At 39.4% G+C, this 23779-nt stretch overlaps 1 protein-coding gene across 1 annotated transcript in view; it reads left to right on the top strand.

The window, feature by feature from the left end:
* The first annotated feature begins 9808 nt into the window (after positions 1-9808).
* Positions 9809-23779, top strand: part of MROH2B (maestro heat like repeat family member 2B) — an 82288-nt gene continuing 68317 nt past the window's right edge. The window contains exons 1-6 of the mRNA XM_012559104.2: positions 9809-9824; positions 11538-11599; positions 15269-15379; positions 17073-17232; positions 17903-18001; positions 23238-23392. Coding sequence (XP_012414558.2) covers positions 9809-9824; positions 11538-11599; positions 15269-15379; positions 17073-17232; positions 17903-18001; positions 23238-23392 — 603 coding nt within the window. The remainder of the gene's footprint in view (positions 9825-11537; positions 11600-15268; positions 15380-17072; positions 17233-17902; positions 18002-23237; positions 23393-23779) is intronic.

Below are 23779 nucleotides of genomic sequence, written 5' to 3'. Positions count from 1 at the left end.
ACCACTTTCTCCAGTCCGCACTACCACACAGGTGGGATCCCTGGGGGCATTTGTTTTTTCTTTTTGTTTTTCTTCATTTCTTGGTTTCTCATCTTTTTCTACTTTCCTTCTTTTCCTGTCTCCTGAAGACCTGGTACTGTGTGCCATCTCCACTCCTTCCAGAGGGGCTGTGCAGTGCCTCAAGGCTTGGGAGCCATGTCCCCAGTCCTAGCCACCAAGCCAGTGCGCTCCCTTGGGTATTTCTTTTTTCTTTTCTCGATTTCTCATCTCTCTCTACCATCCTTCCCTTCTTTTCTCCTGGACACCTGGCATCGTGTGCCATCTCTGCTCCTTCTTGACTGGTTGTGCAGCACCACTCCGCTGCGGGTTTGCTTCCAGTGGGGCTCTCTTGGGGCATTTTTCTTTTCTTTATTTCTTCTGTTTTTTCCTCGGTTTCTTGTCTCTTTCTACCTTCCTTCCTTACCTTTATCCTGAACACTTGGTGCTGTGTACCATCTCCATTCTTTCTGGATGCACTGTGCAGTGCCACTCAATTGGGACCCACTTCTGGTGGGCTCCCTTGGGGAATTTTTTTTTTTCTTTCTTCTTCTTTTTTTTTTTTTTCTCAATTTTTTTGTCTCTCTCTACCTCCCTTCCTTTCCTTCCTCCCAACCACCTGGCATCTTTTTTTTTTTTTTTCCCTTGGTTTCCTGTCTCTCTTTACATTCCTTCCATTCCTTTCCCCTGCCACCTAGCTGCGTGTGCCTTTCTCTTTCCTTTTCTTTTTTTAATCTAGTTTATCTTTTCTCTTTTTTCTCAGTTTCTTATCTCTCTCTTTCCCTTCCTTCCTTTCCATTCTCCTACCCACACAGCTGCATGTGCCATATCTGTCTTTTCTTGATGGGCTGTGCCTCAGTGCCTGGTTAGAAAGCCACCAGCACACAGTTTCCCCAATTCTGTGGCACTCTAATGGCAGGTTCCCTCACTTTTCGGGTTTTTTTGGTTTTTGTTTTTTTTGGCTCCTGTTTCCCTCTCCTCTTTCTCTTCTTTCCCACATCGACTTAGCTCTGCATATCACAACCTTCCCCCTCCCTCCTGCCTATCTGCACCATGTGCTGAGCATCACACTCCCAAGCAATACCAGCATGGTCTACCAGAACCTGCCCTGCACTTACCCCCAGCCTCGCCCTGTCGGCCCCAGTACGTGCCACAAACAACTCATCCCAGCTTCTCACCTTTCACTGGACCTGCCCTGCTGCACCACAGCTGAGCGATTGGCCCCATCCATTGGACAAGGTGGTGAGAAGTATTGTGCCCAAAGATGAGCAAACAACAAAACGGCCAGCCCACCTGCTCATACATAACCGAATAAAACAAAAAAGCAGGATTACTCAGCAGAAACCATACAGGCAAGAAGGCACTGGGATGACATATATAAAACCTTGAAAGAAAAACAATTGCCAACCAAGAATAATATATCCTGCAAAATTCTTGCTCAAATATGATGGCAAAATTAGGACATTTTCAGACAAACAGAAATTAAAGGAGTAGGTAAAAACCAAACCAAACTTACAAGAATCGTTAAAGGGTGTCCTTCAGTTAGAGAATAACATCAGACAACAGCCTGAATCTTGGCCCCAAGACTGCATCACCCAGATATCAGCCTAAGTAATGAACTCTCAAGAACTATTCAAAACTAAAAGGTTCACAACAAGGAACTGGAGAAGTTAATCTGTAAAGGACAACAATGTCAGAACAAAAAAAGAGGGAATAAATGGTGTATGTGTAGAACTTTCAAATGGAGAGGAAGGCAAGGTGATACCAAGTAATAAAAGACTGGTTTAGACTTAGGAAGATAAGGGTAAATTTCAAGGTAACCACAAAGAAAGTTAACAAACTTCTAATAATATATTATGACCAAGTGGGTTTTATCCCAGGAATGCAAGATTGCTTTAACATAGAAAGCCAATCAATACAATTTATCATATTATCAAACTAAAAAGCAAAACTATACGATCATCTCAATAGATGCTGAAAAGCACTTCACAAAATCCAACATCCATTCCTAATAAAAACTATCAGCAAACTAAGAATAGAAAGGAACTTGTTCAATGTGATTTAAAAAATCTATGAAAAACCTACAGCTAATATCTTACTTAATGATAAAAGACTGAATGTTTCCCCCTAAAATCAGGAACAAAGCAAGAATTTTCCCTCTTACTATCCTATTCAACACTGTACGAGAGTTCTAACCAATGAAATTACTCAACAAAAAGAAATAAAAGGCATGCAGATTGGAAAAGAAGAGTCAAAACTGTACTTATTTGCATGTGATATTATCATTTAAACTGGTTAATTAAGGTTTCAGAACACAAACTCAATATTTAGAAATCAGCATATAGCATTTCTATATGCTAGCAATGGACAACCTAAAATTTAGATTTTAAAAATACTCTTTATAATAACATAAAAAATATAAACTGCTTAGGGATAAACCTGACAAGAGGTATGTAATGACTGTACACAGAAAACTACAAAAATTTGCTGAGAGAAATTAAAGAAAACCTAAATAAATGTAATACCTTGTTCGTAGGCTGGAAGACTCAATATTGTCAAGATGTTAATTTTTCCTAAACTGATCTATAAATTCCATATAATCCCAACCAAAACCCAGTATGTTTTTGGCAGAAAATGACAAGCTGAGTCTAAAATTTATGTGGAAAAACAAAGTACATAGAAAAGCCAAAACAATTTTGATAAAGAAGAACTAACAGTGAAAAAATTAAACTATGTTATTTCAAGACTTATTGTAAAGCTATAGTACTGAAGGCAGTGTGGTGTTTTTTTAAAGATAGACATACATTAATGAAAAAGAAAAGAGAGTCCCAAAAAAGACCCCAGATATATGACCAATTGATTCTTTACAAACGTGTAAAGACAGTTGAATGAAGAAAGGAAAATCTTTTCAACAAATGGTTCTGGGATAATCAGATATCCATTTGAAAGAAAAAAAAAGTATCTCAATCCATACTTGAACCAGATTCGAAAAACTCATAATTCATAACACACCTAAATATAAAATTTAATTCTTTAAAACTTGTAGAAGAAAATATAAATAAAAATCTTCATGCCCTTCAGTGAGACAAGGATTTCTTAGATACAACACTAAAAGCGCCATCCATAAAAGAGAAAAAAGCATAAATTTGAATTCATAAAAATTAAGAATTTCTGACCTTCAAAAGTCACGGTTAAGAGAATGAAAAGATAAGCCACAGACTAGGAGAAAATATTTGCAAATCATATATCTGATAAAGGGCTTGTGCCAGAATATGTAAGGAACTCTCAAAACTCAATTAGAAAATTTAAAAACAAAAACAAAAACAAATGGACAAAGATTTGAACAGATAGTTCACCTAAGATGATATGATGACAGGCCAACATGATGCTATAGACAGAAGCACTATGAGGTCCCTCCACAGCAAAGACCTGAAAAACTAAGTAAAACAGAGACAAATGCCATGTACCATCTACACTCCTTTCAGACAGACTGTTTAGTGCTACTCAGCTGGGGAGCCACTTCCCCGGTCCATGGCTCAAAGCCAGTGGGCTCCCTTGGGCTTTCTTTCTTTTCTTTTTTTTCTTTTCCTTTTCTCAGTTTCTTGTCTCTCTCTACCATCCTTCTCTTCTTTTCTCCTGAACACCTGGCGCCATATGCCATCTCTGCTCCTTGCAGATGGGCTGTGTAGTGCTGCTTGGCTGGGGAGCCCCTTCCCCGGTCTCTGCTGCCAAGCTAGAGGGCTCCCTCAGGACATTTTTTTCTCTTCTTTTCTCAGTTTCTTGTCTCTCTCTACCTTCCTTCCTTACCCTTCTCTTGAACATCTGGCACTGTATGCCATCTCTGCTCCTTTTTGACAGGCTGTGCAGTGCCGCTCAGCTGGGGACCTGCTTCAGGTGGGCTCCCTTGAGGCATTCTTTTTCCTTCTTTTTTTCTCAGTTTCTTGTTTATACCCTCCTTCCCTTCCTTCCTCCTAACCACCTGGCTGCATGTGCCTTTCTCTCTCTCTCTTTTTTTATTTTAATCTAGTTTCTTATCTATCTTTTTTCCTTCCTTTCCTTTCTCCCACCCACGGAGTCACATGTGCCATATCTGTCCCTTCTTGACAGGCTGTGGCTCACTGCCCAGCTGGAAAACCATCAGCACAGGGCTTCCCCACGTCTGCACCACTCCAACAGGAGGCTCTTTCAACACTTGTTTTTTTTGCTCCTGTTTCTCCTTCCTCTTTCTCTTTTTTCCCACACCCACTTAGCTCTACACATCATATCCTCCCTCTTCTGCCTATCTGCACCATGCGCTGAGCATGGCACCCCTGAGCAGCACAAGCATGGTCTACTGGAACCTGCACTGCTCTGCCCCCTGGCCCCACCCTGTTGGCCCCAGGATGTGCCTCAAATGACCCATTCCAACCCCTCCCCCTCCACTGGACCTTCCCTGCTGCACCATAGCTAAGCAACTAGCTCCGCCCATTGGACAAGGTTGTGAGAAGTATCGTGCCCACAGATGAGCAAACAACAAATAACGCCCAGCCTGCCTGCTCAGACATAACCAAATAAAACAAAAAAGCAGGACAAAACAAATAAATCTACAATCAATAAATGAAGAAAATAATTACTGAATGTCCTGAAGACAGCAGACAATATCAAACCTATAAAAAACAGGACAGGATGGTTCCAGTAGCCATGCAAAACAAAATACCAGATGACCTTCTGGTAGAAGAAAAGGCACTGAAACTACCTGATAGGGAACTTAAATCACTAATATTCAGAGTTATCCATGAGTTGAAGGAAAAAGCAGAGGAAAAAATAGACAAAATCATGGAAAAGGCAGAAAAACAATGAAAGAACTCAGGAAAATAATACAGGAACAAAATGTCAAAATTAATTCACAATTAGAAATCATACAAAAACAGCAATTAGAAATCCAAAAGATAAACAACAAAATTTCAGTAATGGACAATGTTATAGAAGGTCTGAGGAGAAGGTTTGAAACAATGGAAGACAGGATCAGCAAAATTGAAGACAAATACTTGGATACCACTTTGTTTAAGGAAAAATCAGAGAAAAAAATGAAGAAACCCTGAGAACAATGTGGGATACAATCAAAAACAAAAATTTGCAAGGGACCAGAGTTCCAGAACAGAGAGAGAAAACAGAAAACACAGAGAGGATCACTGAAGAATTGCTGACAGAAAACTTCCCTAATATCATGAAAGTTGAAAAACTGACCATCCAAGCTCAACGAACCCTATACAGGATAAAATTCTAAAAAGGAAATCAGCAAGGCACATCATAATCACACGTGCTAAAACCAAAGGCAAAGAAAGAATCCTGAGAGCACCTCAAGAAAAACAAAAAGTTACATACAGAGGTAAACAATAAGACTAAGCTCTGATTACTCAGCAGAAACTGTGCAGACAAGAAGGCAATGGGATGATGTATAAAACTTTGAAAGAAAAAAATTGCCAACCAAGAATAATATATCCTGCAAAACTCTTGCTCAAATATGATAGTGAAATTAGGACATTTCCAGATAAACAGAAATTAAGGGAATATGTAAAAACAAAACCTAACTTACTGGAATTATTAAAGGGAGTCCTTCAGTTAGAGAGCCAACAACATCAGACAATAGCCTGAGTCTACGACACAAGACACATCAGCCAGGTACCAATCTAGGTAATGAACTCTCAAGGATAAAATAAAACTAAAAGATTTACAACAGGGAGCCAGAAAGGTTTATCTGTAAATGACAACAATATCAGAACAATAAAAAGAGGGAATAAATGGTGTCAGTATAGAACTTTCAAATGGAGAGAAAGGCAAGGCGATACCAAGTCATAGAAGACTAGTTCAAACTTAGGAAGATAAGGGTAAATTTCAAGGTAACCACAAAGAAAGTTAACAAATCTACTCATCAAAATAAGGAAGAAAAAAATAAAGTCTCAGTAAACACAAAATCTATAAAAACAAAGAAACAAAACAAAAAATTACAAATGAAAGGAATTCAGCACAAGAGAGTAAGAGGAACAAAGAAAACATCAGCACCACAAAAAAAGCACCACAAAATGATGGCAATAAACTCACATTTATCCATAATTATACTGAATGTAAACAGCCTAAATGCCCCATAAAGAGACAAAAGTCTCACTATCCTTGCTTCTAATGAACATTCAGTCTATACTTCTTCCAAGACAGATTTGTTCATTCTTCTGGCAGCCCATGGTATATTCAACATTCTTCTACGTCTATGGACTGGCTTTTGCCCTAGACTGCAAGTTCCTTAAGATTAGGACCTGGCCTCTTTCATCACCCTATCCTGGGGAATCTTTCATGGCAGGTAGTCAAGGAATGTGTGTTGAATTGAGCTACAGTGAATTAAACTGAAATGGTCCTTTTGTTGTTGTTTTGTTTTGCTTTGCTTTCACTACAAGTAGAAAAATCAAAGGAATAAGAGTAAGAACAATAGGAAAGAGAAGAGAGGAGATGGTAGGAGAAGTAAGGAAAATATAAGAGAGGTGGAGAGAAGAGAGGAGACAGAAGTAGGAGGCAGTAGGGAGGGAAAAGGAAGAGAAAAAATGGAGCTACTATCAACAGAGGCATATTTACTTCTATATGAAATTATCATCTGATATTTCTTCTTCTTATTGTATACTAGAATACAAGGGTTCAGGCTTATCAGTCAGTGAAACTGACTAAAAAAATAAATAAATAAAAGCAGTGTTCAATTAATTTTTGGAGTCCCTGGGTGGTACAAACTGTTCACATGCTAGGCTGCTAATCAAAAGGTTGGAGGTTTGAGTCCATCCAGAGGTACCTTGAAAGAAAGGCTGGTGATCCACTTCCAAAAAAATCAACCAATGAACATATGGAGCACAGTTCTACTCTGGCACACATGGAATTACCATGAGTTGGAATTAACTGGACGGCAACGAGTAGTGGTAAATAATTTTTTAATATACTTTATAAAATGACTAATAAAAGAATCATTTGAATAATAAAAGAATCAATGTCAAAGTTTACATGAATTATACTTTACAATAAAACCATTTTTTGCCTGTAAACTTAATTTTTTATAGTGCTTTTGTATTATTTAAATACATATTTTCTTCTATAGCCTTAAATTTTGCCTTTACTGTCTTCGTCATGGAGCCCTGGTGATGCAGTGGTTACGTGTTTGGTTGCAAACCAAAAGGTAAGCAGTTTGAATCTACCAGCTGCTCCTTGGAAACTCTACAGGGTGGTTCTATTCTGCCCTATAGAATAGCTGTGAGTCAGAATCTACATGATGGCAATGGTTTGTTGTTTTGTTGGTTGTCTTAGTAATACTTCAGTCTGACAACACCTCATAGTACTCTTGGGATTGGGTGGTATTATTTGACAAGTTATCTTGAAAGGGAATGGCTATCACACACAGGCAGACACTGTAGTTCTTTAGTAGGCTAAATTTAGGCACCTTCACAAATATCAAGAGGCAAAACTTAATTAATTAGGACATGCCATCCTATTAGCTTTGAGAATTGGTGTTTACCATGCTCCTAAGGTTTCAGAAAAATCAAATCCATATTGTAATGAAAAGAGTAGGAAATATGGGAAGATACACCAAGTAGGCCCAGAAAAAATGAAATAAAATAAACAGAAAATTTGCTGTTGATTTTTTTAAATCTATCTGCAACATTGCTTTATAAAAAGAGAAACTGATCAGTGAATTTGCTTTTTCTGAAAAGATGTTGTTGCTGTTGTTAGGTGTCATTGAGTTGGTTCCAACTAATAGTGACCCTATATACAACAGAATGAAACACTGCCTAGTCCTGTGCCATGCTCACAATCGTTGTTATGCTTGAGCCCATTGTAGCAGCCACTGTGTCAATCCATGTCATTGATGGTCTTCCTCTTTTCTGCTGGCCCTCTACTTTACCAGGTATGATGTTCTTCTCCAGGGGCTGGTACCTCATGATAACAAGTCCAAAGTACGTGAGATGAAGTCTCACCATGCTTGCTTCCAAGGAGCATTCCAGCTGTGCTTCTTCCAAGACAGATTTCTTTGTTCTTCTGTAGTCCATAGTATATTCAATGTTCTTCACCAACAAAAAATATTTGGCAAAAACAAAAAAGTAGTTGTTTTGATTGCTCTAATGAATAAATTACAGCCAATATAAATAAACTGTCTCTGAATTGCCCTAATCTCTATATCAAGGAAATCTTTATGTACAAATATTCAGAAATATCATTTGTCACCATTCACAAAAGAGTAAGAAATTTGTTATAACAGTTACCTAATAGCTCACTTTCTTATTATTGTTTCTATTGTACATTTGTTCTTTAAGATTCTACAGATGAAAAACAGCACATAATTTCCAATGTTTTTATTCCCCTATCATTTATGACCCCACCCTCCAATAGTTGAGTGAGGATGGTGCTAGAGAAGAGTAGCTGCTGTTCTTACCCAACCACAATCAACACCTTTCAGTTAACTGTTAAATTCTCATTATCCTCTACTGCATGATTGGGTATGGATCTTGGCCAGTGCTTCTCAGTTAATGTGCCCAAGATTTACCTGGGGTATTCACTAAAAATACAGATTTCTGCCCCTCATTCTTATTTACTAGGTCTGAGGTGGAGCTTGAAAATTGGCACTTTAAATAAGGACATCAGGTAATTTTGTTATAAAGCACCTGTGGACCATATTCTGAGAAATAGCGATACTGATGTGGAAAGCCGAAAATGTTCTTTATCACTAGTCTGCTGAGGACTTCTGTAAAAGTATCTGTCTATGAAGAGAAAGATAAATTCAAAGCTTTCATTCAAAGCATTTGTCTTCTGAATCTGAAAAAGGCTTCACTGATGAAGGGAAGATGGCTAGAGAAGAAGCACCTAAGAACTGTCGTGAGCCCCATCCACATCCAGCCCTAGACACTGCTAGTACCCTTCCCAGTCTCTGTCTAACATGTATCACATTAATATACAATCTGGACATACATTGGACATTGTGGTTATGTAGGTTTGGGGTGAGAGTGGCATTGGGTACAAATTTGGCTCCATGTTAGCAAAGTTGAGAGCATTATGGCCAAGAGGTCCGGATAGAAGTGATTTGAAAATGAGAAGAGAGAATGGAGTCAGAAAAAAGCCTGAGCCCGCAGTGAGCCCAAGAACCAGACCAAATCAGTGAGGGAAGGTGGGGAGGAAGGCAGAGAAGGCTTTGCTTTCCTCCTGTCAGTTGGGGGTTCCATTCAACTGCCCCTGCCGGGCATTCCACTCCACTGAGCATGCCCAGTTTGTGTGACTGGCTTTCACCGAGTAGAACAATCAACAAGATCACCATAAAGGCTTTACCAACACCAAGTCAGTAAAGTGACCACTGAAAACTATTCCCAAATTCGTGATCAATGGACCCAAGTTTAGGGAGAGGAACTCCTTTGGTCTACAACAATGGTTTGAGGCCTAATCTTTAATTTCTTCCTTCTCAAATACTCTGGTCTCCACCAAAGGGACAATATTAGGTGAGATGCAGCCATTTTGTTGGTAGCAGGAGCTCAGAAGCAAGAAAATGTCATAGTGGTAGAATACAGCATCATTCTCCTCAACAGTAAGCCATCGCTGGAAGCTCCCAGATCACTGAACCAATCAAGTGGAAGAGGGATTTTCATTTAGAGAACCTTATGTGAACCTTATCTGAGAAACTTGCCAATCTGATTCTTTGATTTTTTAGCTTTACCCTTTGTGATACTTAGGTGCTATCTCTTAGAGAGCCTGAAGTAGCCAAGACATAACTCACGCCATGGAGGAATCCATAGGTAAGCATCATCGGATCCTGAGGAGTTAGGGCTCTGCTGGGTGTTTTATGTCTGTATGATCATATGCTTATATAGAGGGTTGGCGGATGGTGTGTTATTGTAGGAGGTCTGTACACCTTGAGAGTTTTATGAAATGATATGGTAAAATAAGCTTATTTCAATCTATTCTCCCATTATTCCAAAATAATAAAATCATACTGATTGTAAAGGACCAATGATAGCCTGGTTAACCTGAGAGGTGACTGTGACTTACCTGCTTTAACTATTTATAGTCTACCTGAGGACAAAGTGGCTACATATCAAAGAAAGTTTTTCGATTAGTTTTAAATCCGGTAAAAGTCCTTTGGAAATACTTCCAAGTATGGCTACCTTTCTCCTCTCCAAAACACTGTACTATAGGGTCACTATGAGTCAGAATTGATGGCAATGGGTTTTTTTGTTTTTTTTAAAGGGGTGTGGGGTTTGATTTGGAGGCTCATGGAAATCATCTCCTCCAAAGCATTTCTCCTACCAACTTGTCATGTGGCCTGAAATTCCTCATTTGCTTTGACTTTTTTTTTTTCAGTTTTCCAGAGTGCTCTATTCAAATATAAATATTCCTGGAAAGTGCAAGGCAAAAACATTTAGGCCATTATCAGAAAATAGCAAGTTCCCGCAAGCATGGAACCAGAAGAGGGACTAGGCAGGGCAAGGAGGGTGGATAAAGAGGAGGAAGGTCTGTAACACCAAAGACACAAGGAAAGTGTTGGCCCAAGAGACAGAAAGGGCCACATAGACCAGAGATCTCATCAGCCTGAGACCAGAAGAACTAGTGCCCAGCTACCACCAATGACCTCCCTGAAAGGGAACACAACAGAGTCCCTGAAGGAGCAGGGGAAGGGTAGGATGCAGAACTCAAATTCTAGTAAAAAGACCAGACTTAATGGTCTGACTGAGACTGGAGGAACCCCAGAATGCACGGCCCCAGACTCTCTGTCAACCCAGAGCTAAAACACTTCCTGAGGCCAACTGTTCAGACAAAGATTGGACTGGACTGTGGGACATAAAATGATACTTGTGAAGAGTGTGCTTCTTAGCTCGAGTAGATACATGAGACTAAATGGGCAGCTTCTGTCCGGAGGTGAGAGTGAGAGGGCAGAGAGTGTTAGGAGCTGGTTGAATGGACACAGGAAATCAGGAGTGGAAAGGAGGAGTGTGCTGTCGCAGTATAGGGAAAGCAATTAGGGCCACATAACAATGTATGTATAAATGTTTGTATGAGAGACTAATTTGCATTGTAAACTTTCACTTAAACTACAACAATTAAAAAAAAGAAGAAGGTGTGGAAAAAGAAGAAAGAGGATCCACTGAGGGAGAAGGAGCTGAAAATAAAATAAAGCATCATTGCCTTCAATTCAGGCACAGAAGGGTCTCAGCTCATGGAATCTTAGAGTCAGGCCTTGCTAGAGAGTCTATATAAGGGGTGTCAACTTGACTGAGGGGCAAATAGGGATCCAACGCCTTTATCTTTCCCTCCACATTTAATTCAAGTTTTTAAAAAATTACTGAGTATTTTTTATTCAGTACTATTTCCAAGTGTGCCAGGGATATGAAATGTAAGACATAATCCCTGCCATCATAGCAGTCAGAGAAGAAAGAAACAGACAGAACAAATCTTTTGTGACTACTGCATTTCAGCATATATCTGACTTCTTTTTTTTCTGTGCATTTTAGAGACTTTTGGAGATATTAACCTCACTCTTGGCATGCTGAACAAGGAAGATAATATTAGCAAGGTAGGGCAAAAGAGAAAAATCTCTTTCCCATTTACCTTTTCTAGTCCAGTTGTTGCTAACAATTATGTAAGCCCTTCTTTGCCTCAACTTTCTTATTTCTCTCTGGTTGTTTACATGACATTAAATTTTTCAGGAAATGCAGATGTAATGCATTATAATATTTAAACAATATTTAGCATTTGAGGAATCACAGTACCCAGTTCTAGAAGCTCACAAAAGAATGTTCCTCTTCACAACCTTATATAGGCAGATATGGGAAGAAGGGAATGTCAGATTTACAATCTTGGGAATTAGGGCCTCCTCCTGTATAATTTGAGGGCTCGTATGGAAATCCCTGAGCCCTGGTGGTGTAGTGGTTAACTGCTCAGCTGCTAACTAAAATGCCACTGGTTCAAGCCCACCAGCCGCTCCACAAAACAAAGATGTGGCAGTCTGCTTCTGATTACAGCCTTGGAAGCACTATGGGGCAGTTCTACTCTATCCTATAGGGTCACTGTTAGTTGGAATCGACTCAACAACAAAGGATTTTTGTTTAATGGAAATCCCAAATGTCTCCCCTACTCATCTGTAATGCTATTTCACAATTAGAGATTTTTTTTCCCTTCTGGGAGTTGAAGACTTTTTTGGTTTCAACAACCTTGCATAAAATAACAATAACTACCCGTTACTAAGTGGGGGTAGTAGTGGTTCAGTGGTAGAATTCTTGTCTCCTATGTGAGAGACCCAGATTTCAGTCTGGGCCAATACACCTCATGCGTGGCCACCACCTATCTGTCAGTGGAGGCTTGTGTATTGCTATGATGAACAGGTTTCAGTGGCACTTTCAGACTAACACGGACTAGGAAGAAAGGACTGGCAATGTACTTTCAAAAATCAGCCAATGAAAACCCTATGGATCATGGCCCAATCCACAATCAATCATGGGCATGGCGCAGGACAGGGCATCATTTTGTTCCACTGTGCGTGGGGTCGCCATAATTTGGGGGCCGACTCGACAGCAGCTAACAACCACCCTTCATTGAACACTTATCTAGGAAGTAGAGTGTTAGATGCTTTCCAAACAATAGTGCATTTACTCTTTGCAACATCTTTATGAGGTAGATATTGCTATTTTCATTTGACAGCTAAGAAAAGTTAGGCAGAGAAAAGTGATATTACTTGCCTAAGAAAGCAGCAGGACTATATTCAAACACGTCTCACTCAAAAAAAAAAAAAAAATGTTCTTGATCATTATTCAAGTTGCCTCCTTGTGAAGAGCTTGACATACCTTTATCTCTTAATTCAATGGTTCTCAACCCTGACTGTATATTAGAATCTGTTAGAGAGTTTTGAAAAAATACCAATGGCCTGACCCCACTGCCAGGGATTCTGGGTATTTAAAGCTCCTGAAGAGAGTCTAACATTTAGGCATAGTGGAGAACCATTACATTAATTTCTTCATAGGAATTCACTTTCTAATTGAGTACATTTCCCAAACATTGGGAATCTCTGGGCTCCAGAGATACTGAAGAAGAATTTCCAGGGAAGAGATCAGAGAATATGTCCTTTTAACGAACCTCTCCAAATGATTCTTAAGGTAGGCCAAGTTAGGGAAACGCTACAAAAGCTGTAGAAATAGCTAGAGTTACTTAGAAGTGACAGCTGAGATTCAGACTGTTAGGTTCAAAATGCAACTTCACCACCTACTTTTAATTTAAGCTCCCGTGATTCAATTTCCTCACCTGTAAAATGAGTTTACTAGTGGTACCTAACGCAGAGTTTAAGAGATGTTCCAAGTTAAGGGCCTGGCACAGTTCCCGGAACATGGTAAGGACTCCATATGTTAGCCTTGTAGAGAAATCACACAAAGCAAGAGAAGGACTCACAGTAAGGGTTAGAAGGCTCTGGAAGTACTGGCAGGGAGAAAAGCAAGGGCAGAATATATCTGATTCTCAAATTTTCCAAGGACCAACCCTGAGGGTAAGCGCAAAGGAAGTTATTTCACAACTTAAACATAAATGCAGTAACTAGAGGTAGCAGTTCTTGCAAATGTTGGAGACTTCAAGAATACCATTCTTTCAGTTTCCAGAGCCCATGTGGTCACCTCAGAGATTTAAAAGAGACCTCACACACAGCAGTTGCTCAAGCCACATGCTTCCAGAGGCCGCAGTTCTATCCCAAAGGATTCACAACCTACCTTCCAAGAAGGCATGCGTGAAACAAACCAAACCAAACCCGTTGCCTTCCAGTCAATTCCAACTCATAGCGACCCTATAGGACAAAGTAGAACTGCCCCATAGGGTTTCCAAGGAGTAGCTGGTGGATTCGAACTGCTGACCTTTTGGTCAAGCTCCATGCTTGAAACAAGGCCTTCTAAATCTCCCTTAGGATCCAGTTTCATAGGTTAACAGCCTCTTCAAGAAATTACAGTATGTTCTGTAGTACTATGGAGCCCTGGCGGCATAGGAGTTAAGAGTTCAACTGCTAACTGAAAGGTCAGCAGTTCAAATCCACCAGCTGCTCCTTGGAAACCCTGCCCTATAGCCTCGCTATGAGTCGGAATCGACTCTACAGCAATAGGTTTGGTTTTTGGTTTTTTTCTGTAGTACTGTAGTCACTCCCTGGCAGTAAGAGCAGCAATTAGGGAAATGTGGACATTTCCATTCCCCTGAGTGACCCACAACGTGACTTTCAAAGACTTAGACATGTCAGCTAGTCTGCTTCTGCCATCAATTAGATCTTGCTATAGAAATGTTATTATTATTATCTGCCCATTGAGTCACCCTCCAACTCATGGCAATCCCATACACAATGGGATCGGACTGTTGTGATCCATAGGGTTTTCTTTTTTTATATAATTTATTTTATTGTTGTTGTTGTTGAGAATATACGCAGCAAAACATACACCAATTCAATACTTTCTCCATCTACAATTCAGTGACATTGATTACATTCTTCAAGTTGTGCAACCATTCTCACCCTCCTTTTCTGAGTTGTTCCTCCCCCACTGACATAAACTCAAAAAAAAAAAACCAAACCCACTGCAGTCAAGTCAATTCTGACTCATAGCAACCCTGTAAGACACAGTAGAATTGCCCCATAGGGTTTCCAAGGCTGTGGATCTTTACAGAGGCAGATTGTCACATCTTTCTCCCATGGAGCGGCTGGTGCGTTCAAACCGCCAGCCTTTTGGTAAGCAGCCAAGCACTTAACCACTGTACCACCAGGGCTCTTCACTGCCCTGTAAGTTTCCTATCTAATCTTTCCAGTTGCTATTGTTAATTGATAGTCGCTATTGTTATAGATAGATCTTAAAACAGCATAACATGCAAGGCAGGCATTATTTACTAGTTAAGTGATCCGCAGGATTTTCATTGGCTGATTTTCAGAAGTAAATCAACAGGCCTTTCTTCCTAGTCTGTCTTAGTCTGGAAGCTCCTCTAAAACCTATTCAGCATCATAGCAACACATAAGCCTCCAGTTAAAAAGTTTTTTAAATGAGCTCTGCTTTATATATAATCCTTTGACTCCTAAAGATGCATATTATGTTCAGGAAGCAACAATTAAGATTTATCAAGTCTATTGTGTAGTAAAGAGACGTATTGCATAATTGTGCTATTCATTTGCACTTCAGCTAATTCCTTTTGTTCTGCAACCCAAATTTCTGTGTATATGCTTGTATGTTCACAGGAAGACATTTATTGTCATCTCACTACCATTGTTCAGAACACTGAAATCTTGGACGATGCAATTGTGCAACGGCTGATTTATTATGCTTCTAAAGACATGAGAGACAGCAATGTAAGTTTGGTTTTTGACCATGAATCAGTGTCAGGGCCATCAACAGGGTCTTTAAGTGACCCAACTTTGTCCATGTGGCTGTCCAAAGGCTTTTTCTACATTGCTGCTAGGACCATAGAGCACTTTTATTTGTTCTCATGGTAACTCAAATGCCTCGAGGGTCTATTATTAATCCTGTCACAGATGCGTAAACGGAATCAAAGCTAAGAGAAACTTTAGGGGTAATATCATCCAACCCACTTTTAGAAGAGAAAGTTGTTGAGTAGAAAGAAAAAAAAAGTTTTTCAAAGTAACACAGCTATCTAGTGGCAAAACAAGTAACCAGAACAATTTTCTTGACTTTCATACAAATTCTTATCTCTTTATGTACGTACTTATCTTTGTCCGCTGGACATTGTGTCTGAAAAATTAATTGTAGAAATAATTTGAGACGTAGGATGATGTTACTTTCTTCCAGAAAGGATTTTTACTTGTTCCTGCCAAGAGCACTAAAGATCTATGACCAGTTTCAAAACATGAAAATTTCCGGGCCTCTTAGGTGACTCACAGCTGGATTGCAGTCCATGTCTAGGACGGGTTTACTTTCAGTTAAACCTTGCATCTACGTAGAGCCCTTTGGGATCTTAGTTCACAAAAATGGCAGGTGGAATTACACATTGGTTGACCTTAAACTCTGACTATTGTCCCAAAATGCCACAGAAGCAGCCTAAACTGTAGGACTCATCTCTCTGGATTCCCATTATTTTCCAGATCTAAACTCAATAATTCCTCTCAATGTTGTTAGCTGCTTGATGCTTTTTTAAATATGTTTTTAAATATCTTGTCCAGATCTTTTTATTGTGCTCAGCAGGAGGGTTGATCAAATTTACATAGTCCACCAATAGTGAAGATAATTAAACCAAGACAACACTGAAGTCTAAATCTCTTCACTCCTAGCCCCAGTTTCCTTTCACTATTCCCTTTAGTCTTTCAACCATATTAATTCATATCACTTAAACATAAAAAAAATTCCTATGTTTGTGATATCTGATAAATTAGCAAGAAAACGCGTACTGACCCCAAGCTCACAAGAACTTTATTAACACGTGGTTTTTTTATTTCGTTTTTTTGGGTTTTTTTTTTTATTTTGTACTTTAGATGAGGTTTACAGAACAAACTAGTTTCTCATTAAACAATTAGTACACATATTGTTTTGTGACATTGTTGCCAACCCCACGATACGTCAGCACTCTCCCTTCTCGACCTTGGTTTCCCCATTACCAGCTTTCCTGTCCTCTCCTACGTTCTCGTCCTTGCCCCTGGGCTGGTGTGCCCATTTAGTCTCATTTTGTTTTATGAGCTTATCTAATCTTTGGCTGAAGGGTGGACTTCAGGAGTGACATCACTGCTGACATCAGCGTTTCTCCGGTATGTCAGACCAGTAAGTCTGGTGTTTTTGTTTTTGGTTTTCTGTGAGTTAGAATTTTGTTCCACATTTTGCTCTCGTTCTGTCCAGGACCTTTTATTGTAACCCATGGTTTTTAAGTGCATTCAAATTAGCTCTGCTTTCCCAGCTACTGACACATCACCTAGAGTCCCCGACCATGGTTTTGTAACAGTGAGCTCTTCCTCTATCCCAAAGCAAGTAAAACTTATAAATATTACGTAGACAATTTTCCTTCCACAGACTCTTTCTTTTCTCTTTCTTTCTCAGGTTCTCAGAGAAATCAGAATGCTAGCTGGTGAGGTTTTGGTGTCCCTTGCTGCGCATGACTTCAACTCTGTGATGTATGAAGTACAAAGTAACTTCAGGATCCTAGAGCTACCAGATGAATTTGTTGTGCTTGCCCTGGCTGAACTGGCAACCAGCTATGGTATAGAGGGAATACTCTCCATGCTTTTCCTGGGAAACGATAACCACTATTTTCTAAATCCTAATGGGAGCAAATGAAATGCAGAGGGGAGAGTATCTCTACATTCTGCTGTACTAAAGACTACTTACTGATAGAGGGATTTGGGCAGTTATTTACGTGTAGATGAGTCTGCTGATCAGACATTAATTCACATCGCTCTGAGTATGGTCAGACTCTCTCCCACCGTCACCGTCCATTCCATCTGGTCCAGGACTGCGGAATTACATTTTTCACAAGGCATATTCTATGAACCACTCAACCCTTATTTGCCATAAAGGTTTCCTACCAGTTGTTTCTTCACTTCTTTATTTAACAAATATTTCTTGAGCACCCATTTCATGTGCTAGGCCCCAGGGATACAGGCAAGTTCTGGTGGGAGAGATGGGCATTGGTAAAATAATAATCAAAATAAGCAACAGGCATCGGTGGCTGTACAGCTAATGTTATATCTTAAACAAACCCTACCTTGATTTTCTAACTACAGCCTGGCGTTAAGGTAGGGGATGGTTGGGGATAGAGGAGTTCTTCCTACCCTAACCACAGTAACAAATGCTTTTTGTTGATAGAAGGAGTCAGGTTACCCTTCTGTATAAGAAGATAATGCCTTTCTCCTCCCGCCCCCACACTGCAGTGTCCCAGAGCATTCCCTTCATGATGATGACCCTGCTCACCATGCAAACTATGCTCAGGCTGGCGGAGGAAGAAAGGATGAAGGAAGCGTTCTGTATTGGTGGGTATCCCCGTGGCTTCTTCACTTAAGACCAGGCTATCAATTAAGAAAATGTCTTGTTTCTCCTTTTACTCCAATCTTGTCCTTTCTAATGATGATATAGCTATTGAATGCATACTACATGGAAGGCTCTCTGAAGGGAATTTTCTCACTCAGTCCTCACAGCAACTCTGCAAAGTAGGTGTTATTAGCCCATTTTAAAGATAAGAAACTGAGGTCCATTAAAGCAAACAATTTTCCCGAGGTGGTGACACAGTCAGTAAGATGCAGAGGTAGCATTCAAAGCCAGATCTACATGGCCACTCAGTCTATACTCTTACCACTGCCATTTGTACTAGCCTCCTTCTCTAATTTGTATGTGATGATTATGAGAGCTTACCAGCTCTTAGCAATAGGCTATATGTTGGCATCTGATTACAATGCAATACTGTAATAAAGAGAGCCCTGGTGGCTTAATGGTTAAGAGCTCAGCTGCTAACCAAAAGGTCTGCAGTTCGAATCCACCAGCCACTGCTTGGACACCCTATGGGGCAGCTCTACTCTGTTCTATAGGGTCACTATAAGTCGGAATCGACTCGACAGCAATGGATTTTTTTTATAGTAATAATAATAGGAAAACAATCTAATCAAAATGCAATCAATCATCCAAAATTAAAGCAATCAAAGGAAATAGGTAAAACATACTATGATCACAAATCCTCTCTATTCCAAACTAAAATATATCTATAGTAATCAAGGGTCTACAGAGAAGAATGTGCCCTTGGATTCTTAGGAGAAGGCATTTGCAGTTCAGGGGAAGGCTTCTTGAATGGGTCTGGAGACCCAGACTCTTATCTTCACCAGGTGACCCTGAACTTCTCCCAGCCTCAGTTTCACCTCTGTAAAAACATCAGATGAAGTGATTGCTAAGATCCCTTCTACCTCTAATATGCCCCAGTACTAATATTTTATAATATTTAAAAGCCCATGCTGTCACGAATGTCTTCTTTATCCATAAACCAAGTCTCTTCTGTTCTATTTTGTCCATTTCCTCTTGTTCTGTCCTCACTAAAGTTAATATTTTTATCTGACACATATTGAGAAATTACTCTGTGCCTCAGCACTGTCCTAAATATGACAGTTTGACTCTAGGACTTGAGTAACTATACTGGGTTAACTCACTTCTCTGTTGTTGTTGTTTTTTGTTTTTAATTTCTACTTACTATCACAACTATCTGTATGTTCAATAATTTCCACATTCATTTGGATCACCTTTCTTTGGAATAGGCATTAATATGGATCTCTTCCAGTCAGTTGACCAGACAGCTGTCTTCCAAATTTCTCGGCATAGACAAGTGAGCACTTCCAGTGCTGCATCCATTTGTTGAAACATCTCAATTGGTATTTTGTCAATTCATAGAGCCATACTTTTCAGCCAATGCTTCAGTGCAGCTTGGACTTCTTCCTTCAGTACCTTTGGTTCCTGATCATATGCTACCTGCGGAAATAGTTGAACGTTGACCAATTCTTTTTTGTATAGTGACTCTGTGTATTCCTTCCATCTTCTTTTGATGCTTCCTGCATGGTTTAATATTTTCCCCACAGAATCCTTCAATATTGCAACTTGAGGCTTGAACTTTTTCTTCAGTTGTTTCAGCTTGAGAAATGCTGAGCATGTTCTTCCCTTTTGGTTTTCTAACTCCAGGTCTTTGCACATGTCATTATACTACTTTATTTTGTCTTCTTAGATGCCCTTTGAAATCTTCTGTTCGGCTCTTTTACTTCATTCATCTATTTGCTTTAGCCTCTTGACATTAAAGAACAAGTTTCAGAGTCTCTTCTGACATCCATTTTGGTCTTTTCTGATTTTCTCATCTTTTTAATGACCTCTTGCTTTCTTCATGTATGATGTCCTTGATGTCATTCCACAACTCATTTTGTCTTTGGTCATTAGTGTTTAACATGTCAAATCTATTCTTGAGATGATCTCTAAATTCAAGTGGGATATACTCAAGGTCATACTCTGACTCTCGTGGACTTGTTCTAATTTTCTTCAGCTTCAACTTGAATTTGCATATGAGCAATTAATGGTCTGTTCCACAGTTGGTTCCTGGCCTTATTCTAACTGATGATACTGAGCAAGTAAAATTTTGCTGAACATCATTCAAAAGCGGCTACAGCAGTATGTCGACAGGGAACTGCCAGAAATGCAAGCCGGATTCAGAAGAGGACGTGGAACCAGGGATATCATTTCTGATGTCAGATGAATCCTGGCTGAAAGCAGAGAATACCAGAAAGATGTTTACCTGTGTTTTATTGACTATGCAAAGGCATTCGACTATGTGGATATAACAAATTATGGATAACATTGTGAAGTAGGGGCATTCCAGAACACTTAACTGTGCTCCTGACCTGTACATGGATCAAGAGGCAGTCATTCAAACAGAACATGGGATTACTGTGTGGTTTAAAGTCAGGAAAGGTGTGTGTGAGGGTTGTATCCTTTTATCATACTTATTCGATCTGTATGCTGAGCAAATGATCTGAGAAACTGGACTATATGAAGAAAAATGGGGCATCAGGATTTGATAAAAACTCATTAACAACCAGCGTTATACAGATGACACAATCCTGCTTGCTGAAAGTGAAGAGGACTTGAAGCACTTACTGATGAAGATCAAAGACGACAGCCTTCAGCATGGTTACACCTCAACACGAAGAAAACAAAAATCCTCACAACTGGACTAATAAGCAACATCATGATAAACAGAGGAAACATTGAAGTTGTCAAGGATTTCATTTTACTTGGATCCACAATCAACACCCATTGAAGCAGCACTCAGGAAATCAAAAGACGCATTGCATTGGGCAAATCTGCTGCAAAAGACCTCTTTAAAGTGTTGAAAAGCAAAGATGTCGCCTTGAATACTAAGGTACGCCTGACCCAAGCCATGGTGTTTTCCATCACCTCATATGCATGCTATAGCTGGACAATGAATAAGGAAGACTAAAAAATAATTGACGCCACTGGTGTTGGCGAAGAATATTGAATATACCATGGACTGTCAGAAGAACAAAAAAATCTGTCTTGGAAGAAGCACAGCTGGAATGTTCCTTAGAAGAAAGGAGTGTGAGACTACATCTCACATACTTTGGAAATGTTATCAGGAGGGATCAGTCCCTGGAGAAGGACATCATGCTTGGTAAAGTAGAGGGTCAGCGAAAAAGAGGAAGACCCTCAACAAGATGGATTGACACAGTGGCTGCAACCATGGGCTCAAGTATAACAATGATTGTGAGGATGGCACAGGACCAGGCAGTGTTTCATTCTGTTGCACCTAGACTTGCTACGAGTCAGAACCAACTTGACACCAGTGGCTGCAACCATGGGCTCAAGTATAACAATGATTGTGAGGATGGCACAGGACCAGGCAGTGTTTCATTCTGTTGCACCTAGGGTTGCTATGAGTCAGAACCAACTCGACGCCAGCTAACAACGACAACATCACAACAAACATAGTGCTTCTGTAAATAAACTTTAGAGTCTTTAATAGCATTTCTACCTCCAATATTGATAACTAGGAAAGTAAAACTGGTAATTATCATGGGAATTAATAAGGAAATTCTCCGTCTTTATGTTATAAAGTTAGCTAAGTGCCATTTAGTCCTAAAGCAACTTTATGCATGATTTCTGCAAAGGAAAAGATAGGAAATTTAATCGGCTTTCTTATACAGTATATATCACTCAATCAATCAACACATAAGCAAATATTGTCTTGGTTGCTATGGATATTATCAATGGACAAGACACTATCCATTCCCTCATGTTGCTTAGAGGCCAGAGGAAGACATTTAAAAAAAAAATTATAATAAAGTGTAGTAGGAGAATCTCAAAGAAATCTGAAGGAATTTAGAGGGAATATGGCCAGTTCTAAAACTAACATACTCAGGGTCTCCTCTTTTCCAGAGTATTCTTTGTGTGCGAGGTGTCTTCAAGGGAGTGAACTATGAATTTTCTTTTTCATCTAATGAAATGAGTGACATGAGGTCTGCAGGGAAAAAATAGCATTATTTAATGCATGTGATGACAATATATATGGATTAGTGGCCCAAATTGTATTTTGGGAGGTCAAAGATTTATTGTTAATTTTACTGAAGTAAAACACACACACTGAGAAGCATGCAAATCAGAAGTGTACAGATTGATGAGTTATCACAAAGTGACATATCCATTTGACTACAACTCAAGTCAGGAATTGGAACATTGCCAGCTCCCCAGAAATCCCGCTTTATATTGCCTTCCAATCACCACTTTCTACATTCTCCCCAAGGGTAACCACTAAAGGTAACCACAATTCTCACTTTTAATATCATAGATTAGTCCTGTCTGTGAGATTCATACATGTTGTTTTGTGTAACCATAGCCTATTTTCATTGCTGTGTTCCATTATATGCCTATTCTATATTTTATTTATCCATTCTACCTGTTGGTAGATACTTAGATTGTATTCTCTTTGGGGTTATTACAAAAAAAAAAAATAATAATATGAACATTCTTGTGCACATTTTTTGGTACTTACATGAATGTATTTCTAATGGGTATATACCTAGGTGTAGAACTGTTGAGTCATGGGGAAGGCATATTCAACTTTGGTAGATAATGCCAAACAGTTTTCCAAAGTGCTTGTACCAACTCACACTTCCACTAGCAGCATGTTGCACTTTAGTCTTGCCAACACTTGGCATTGACTGTCATAAATTTTAGCCAATGTTATGTAGTAGTATCTAATTATGGTTTTAATTTGCATTTAACTAATGTAGTCAAGCACTTTTCATATGTTTATTTGGTACAGTCCTAAGATTTTATAGAAACTATTATACATTTAAGGAGCCCTGGTGACACAGTGGTGAAAGCACTCGACTGCTAACCAAAAGGTCAGCAGTTTGAACCCACCAGTTGCTCTGAGGAAGAAATGTGGTAGTCAGTCGGCTTCAGTAACGATTACTCTTAGGAAACCCTATTCACCAGTTCTACTCTAGTACATGGGGTCAGTATGAGTCAGAATCTACTTGATGGCAACAGGTTTGGATTTTTTTTCTTTTGTTTTATTTTATTATACATTTGCTAATCAGAATCAACTCGACAGCAGTGGGTTTGGTTTAGTTTAATCATCAGTACTCTTTTCTCAAATTTTATTTTATTGTCCTTCCCGTCTTTATATTTTTCTCAGTCTGTGGTTGTGTTTTTAAAATGCAGCCCTTGAGAAGTTCAGCAAGGCGATTTACAAGTATGTCAACCACTGGAAAGATTTTCCCTATCCCAGATTGGATGCCAACCGACTCTCTGACAAGATCTTCATGCTGTTCCGGTATATAATGGAAAAGTGGGCCACTTTGGCCTCACCTATGCATGTGAGTGGGGACCTCAGGATGCCTCAAGCTAGCTCTTGTTCCATGTGGATTGAACTACCTGTTCTCTCCTTGTGATAATAATTAAGCTCAGTTCTTTTGGAAAGCTATAGGGGGTGTTGTACTATCAGGTTTATCAAATCTTTCCACCTGTTTTCCCACCTATTTCAAATCATTATTCATTCATTCAACTAACATTTATTGAATTCCTGTCATATGCTGGGCACTATTCTAGATACTGGGATATTGCAGGGATTGAAGAGACCAAAATCCTGCTCTCATGGAACTGACATTCCAGTGTGCAGAGAGATCAAAAACAAGAGAAAATAAGTAAAATATATTGAATTTTAGGTATTTCATGTCCTATATATCATAATTCACATTTGAGCT

The sequence above is a fragment of the Trichechus manatus genome, unplaced genomic scaffold (genome assembly GCF_000243295.1).
Source record: "Trichechus manatus latirostris isolate Lorelei unplaced genomic scaffold, TriManLat1.0 scaffold00212, whole genome shotgun sequence".
Lineage (NCBI taxonomy): Eukaryota > Metazoa > Chordata > Mammalia > Sirenia > Trichechidae > Trichechus > Trichechus manatus.
Note: the sequence above shows the minus strand (reverse complement) of the source record. Positions and strands in the feature narration are given on the sequence as shown.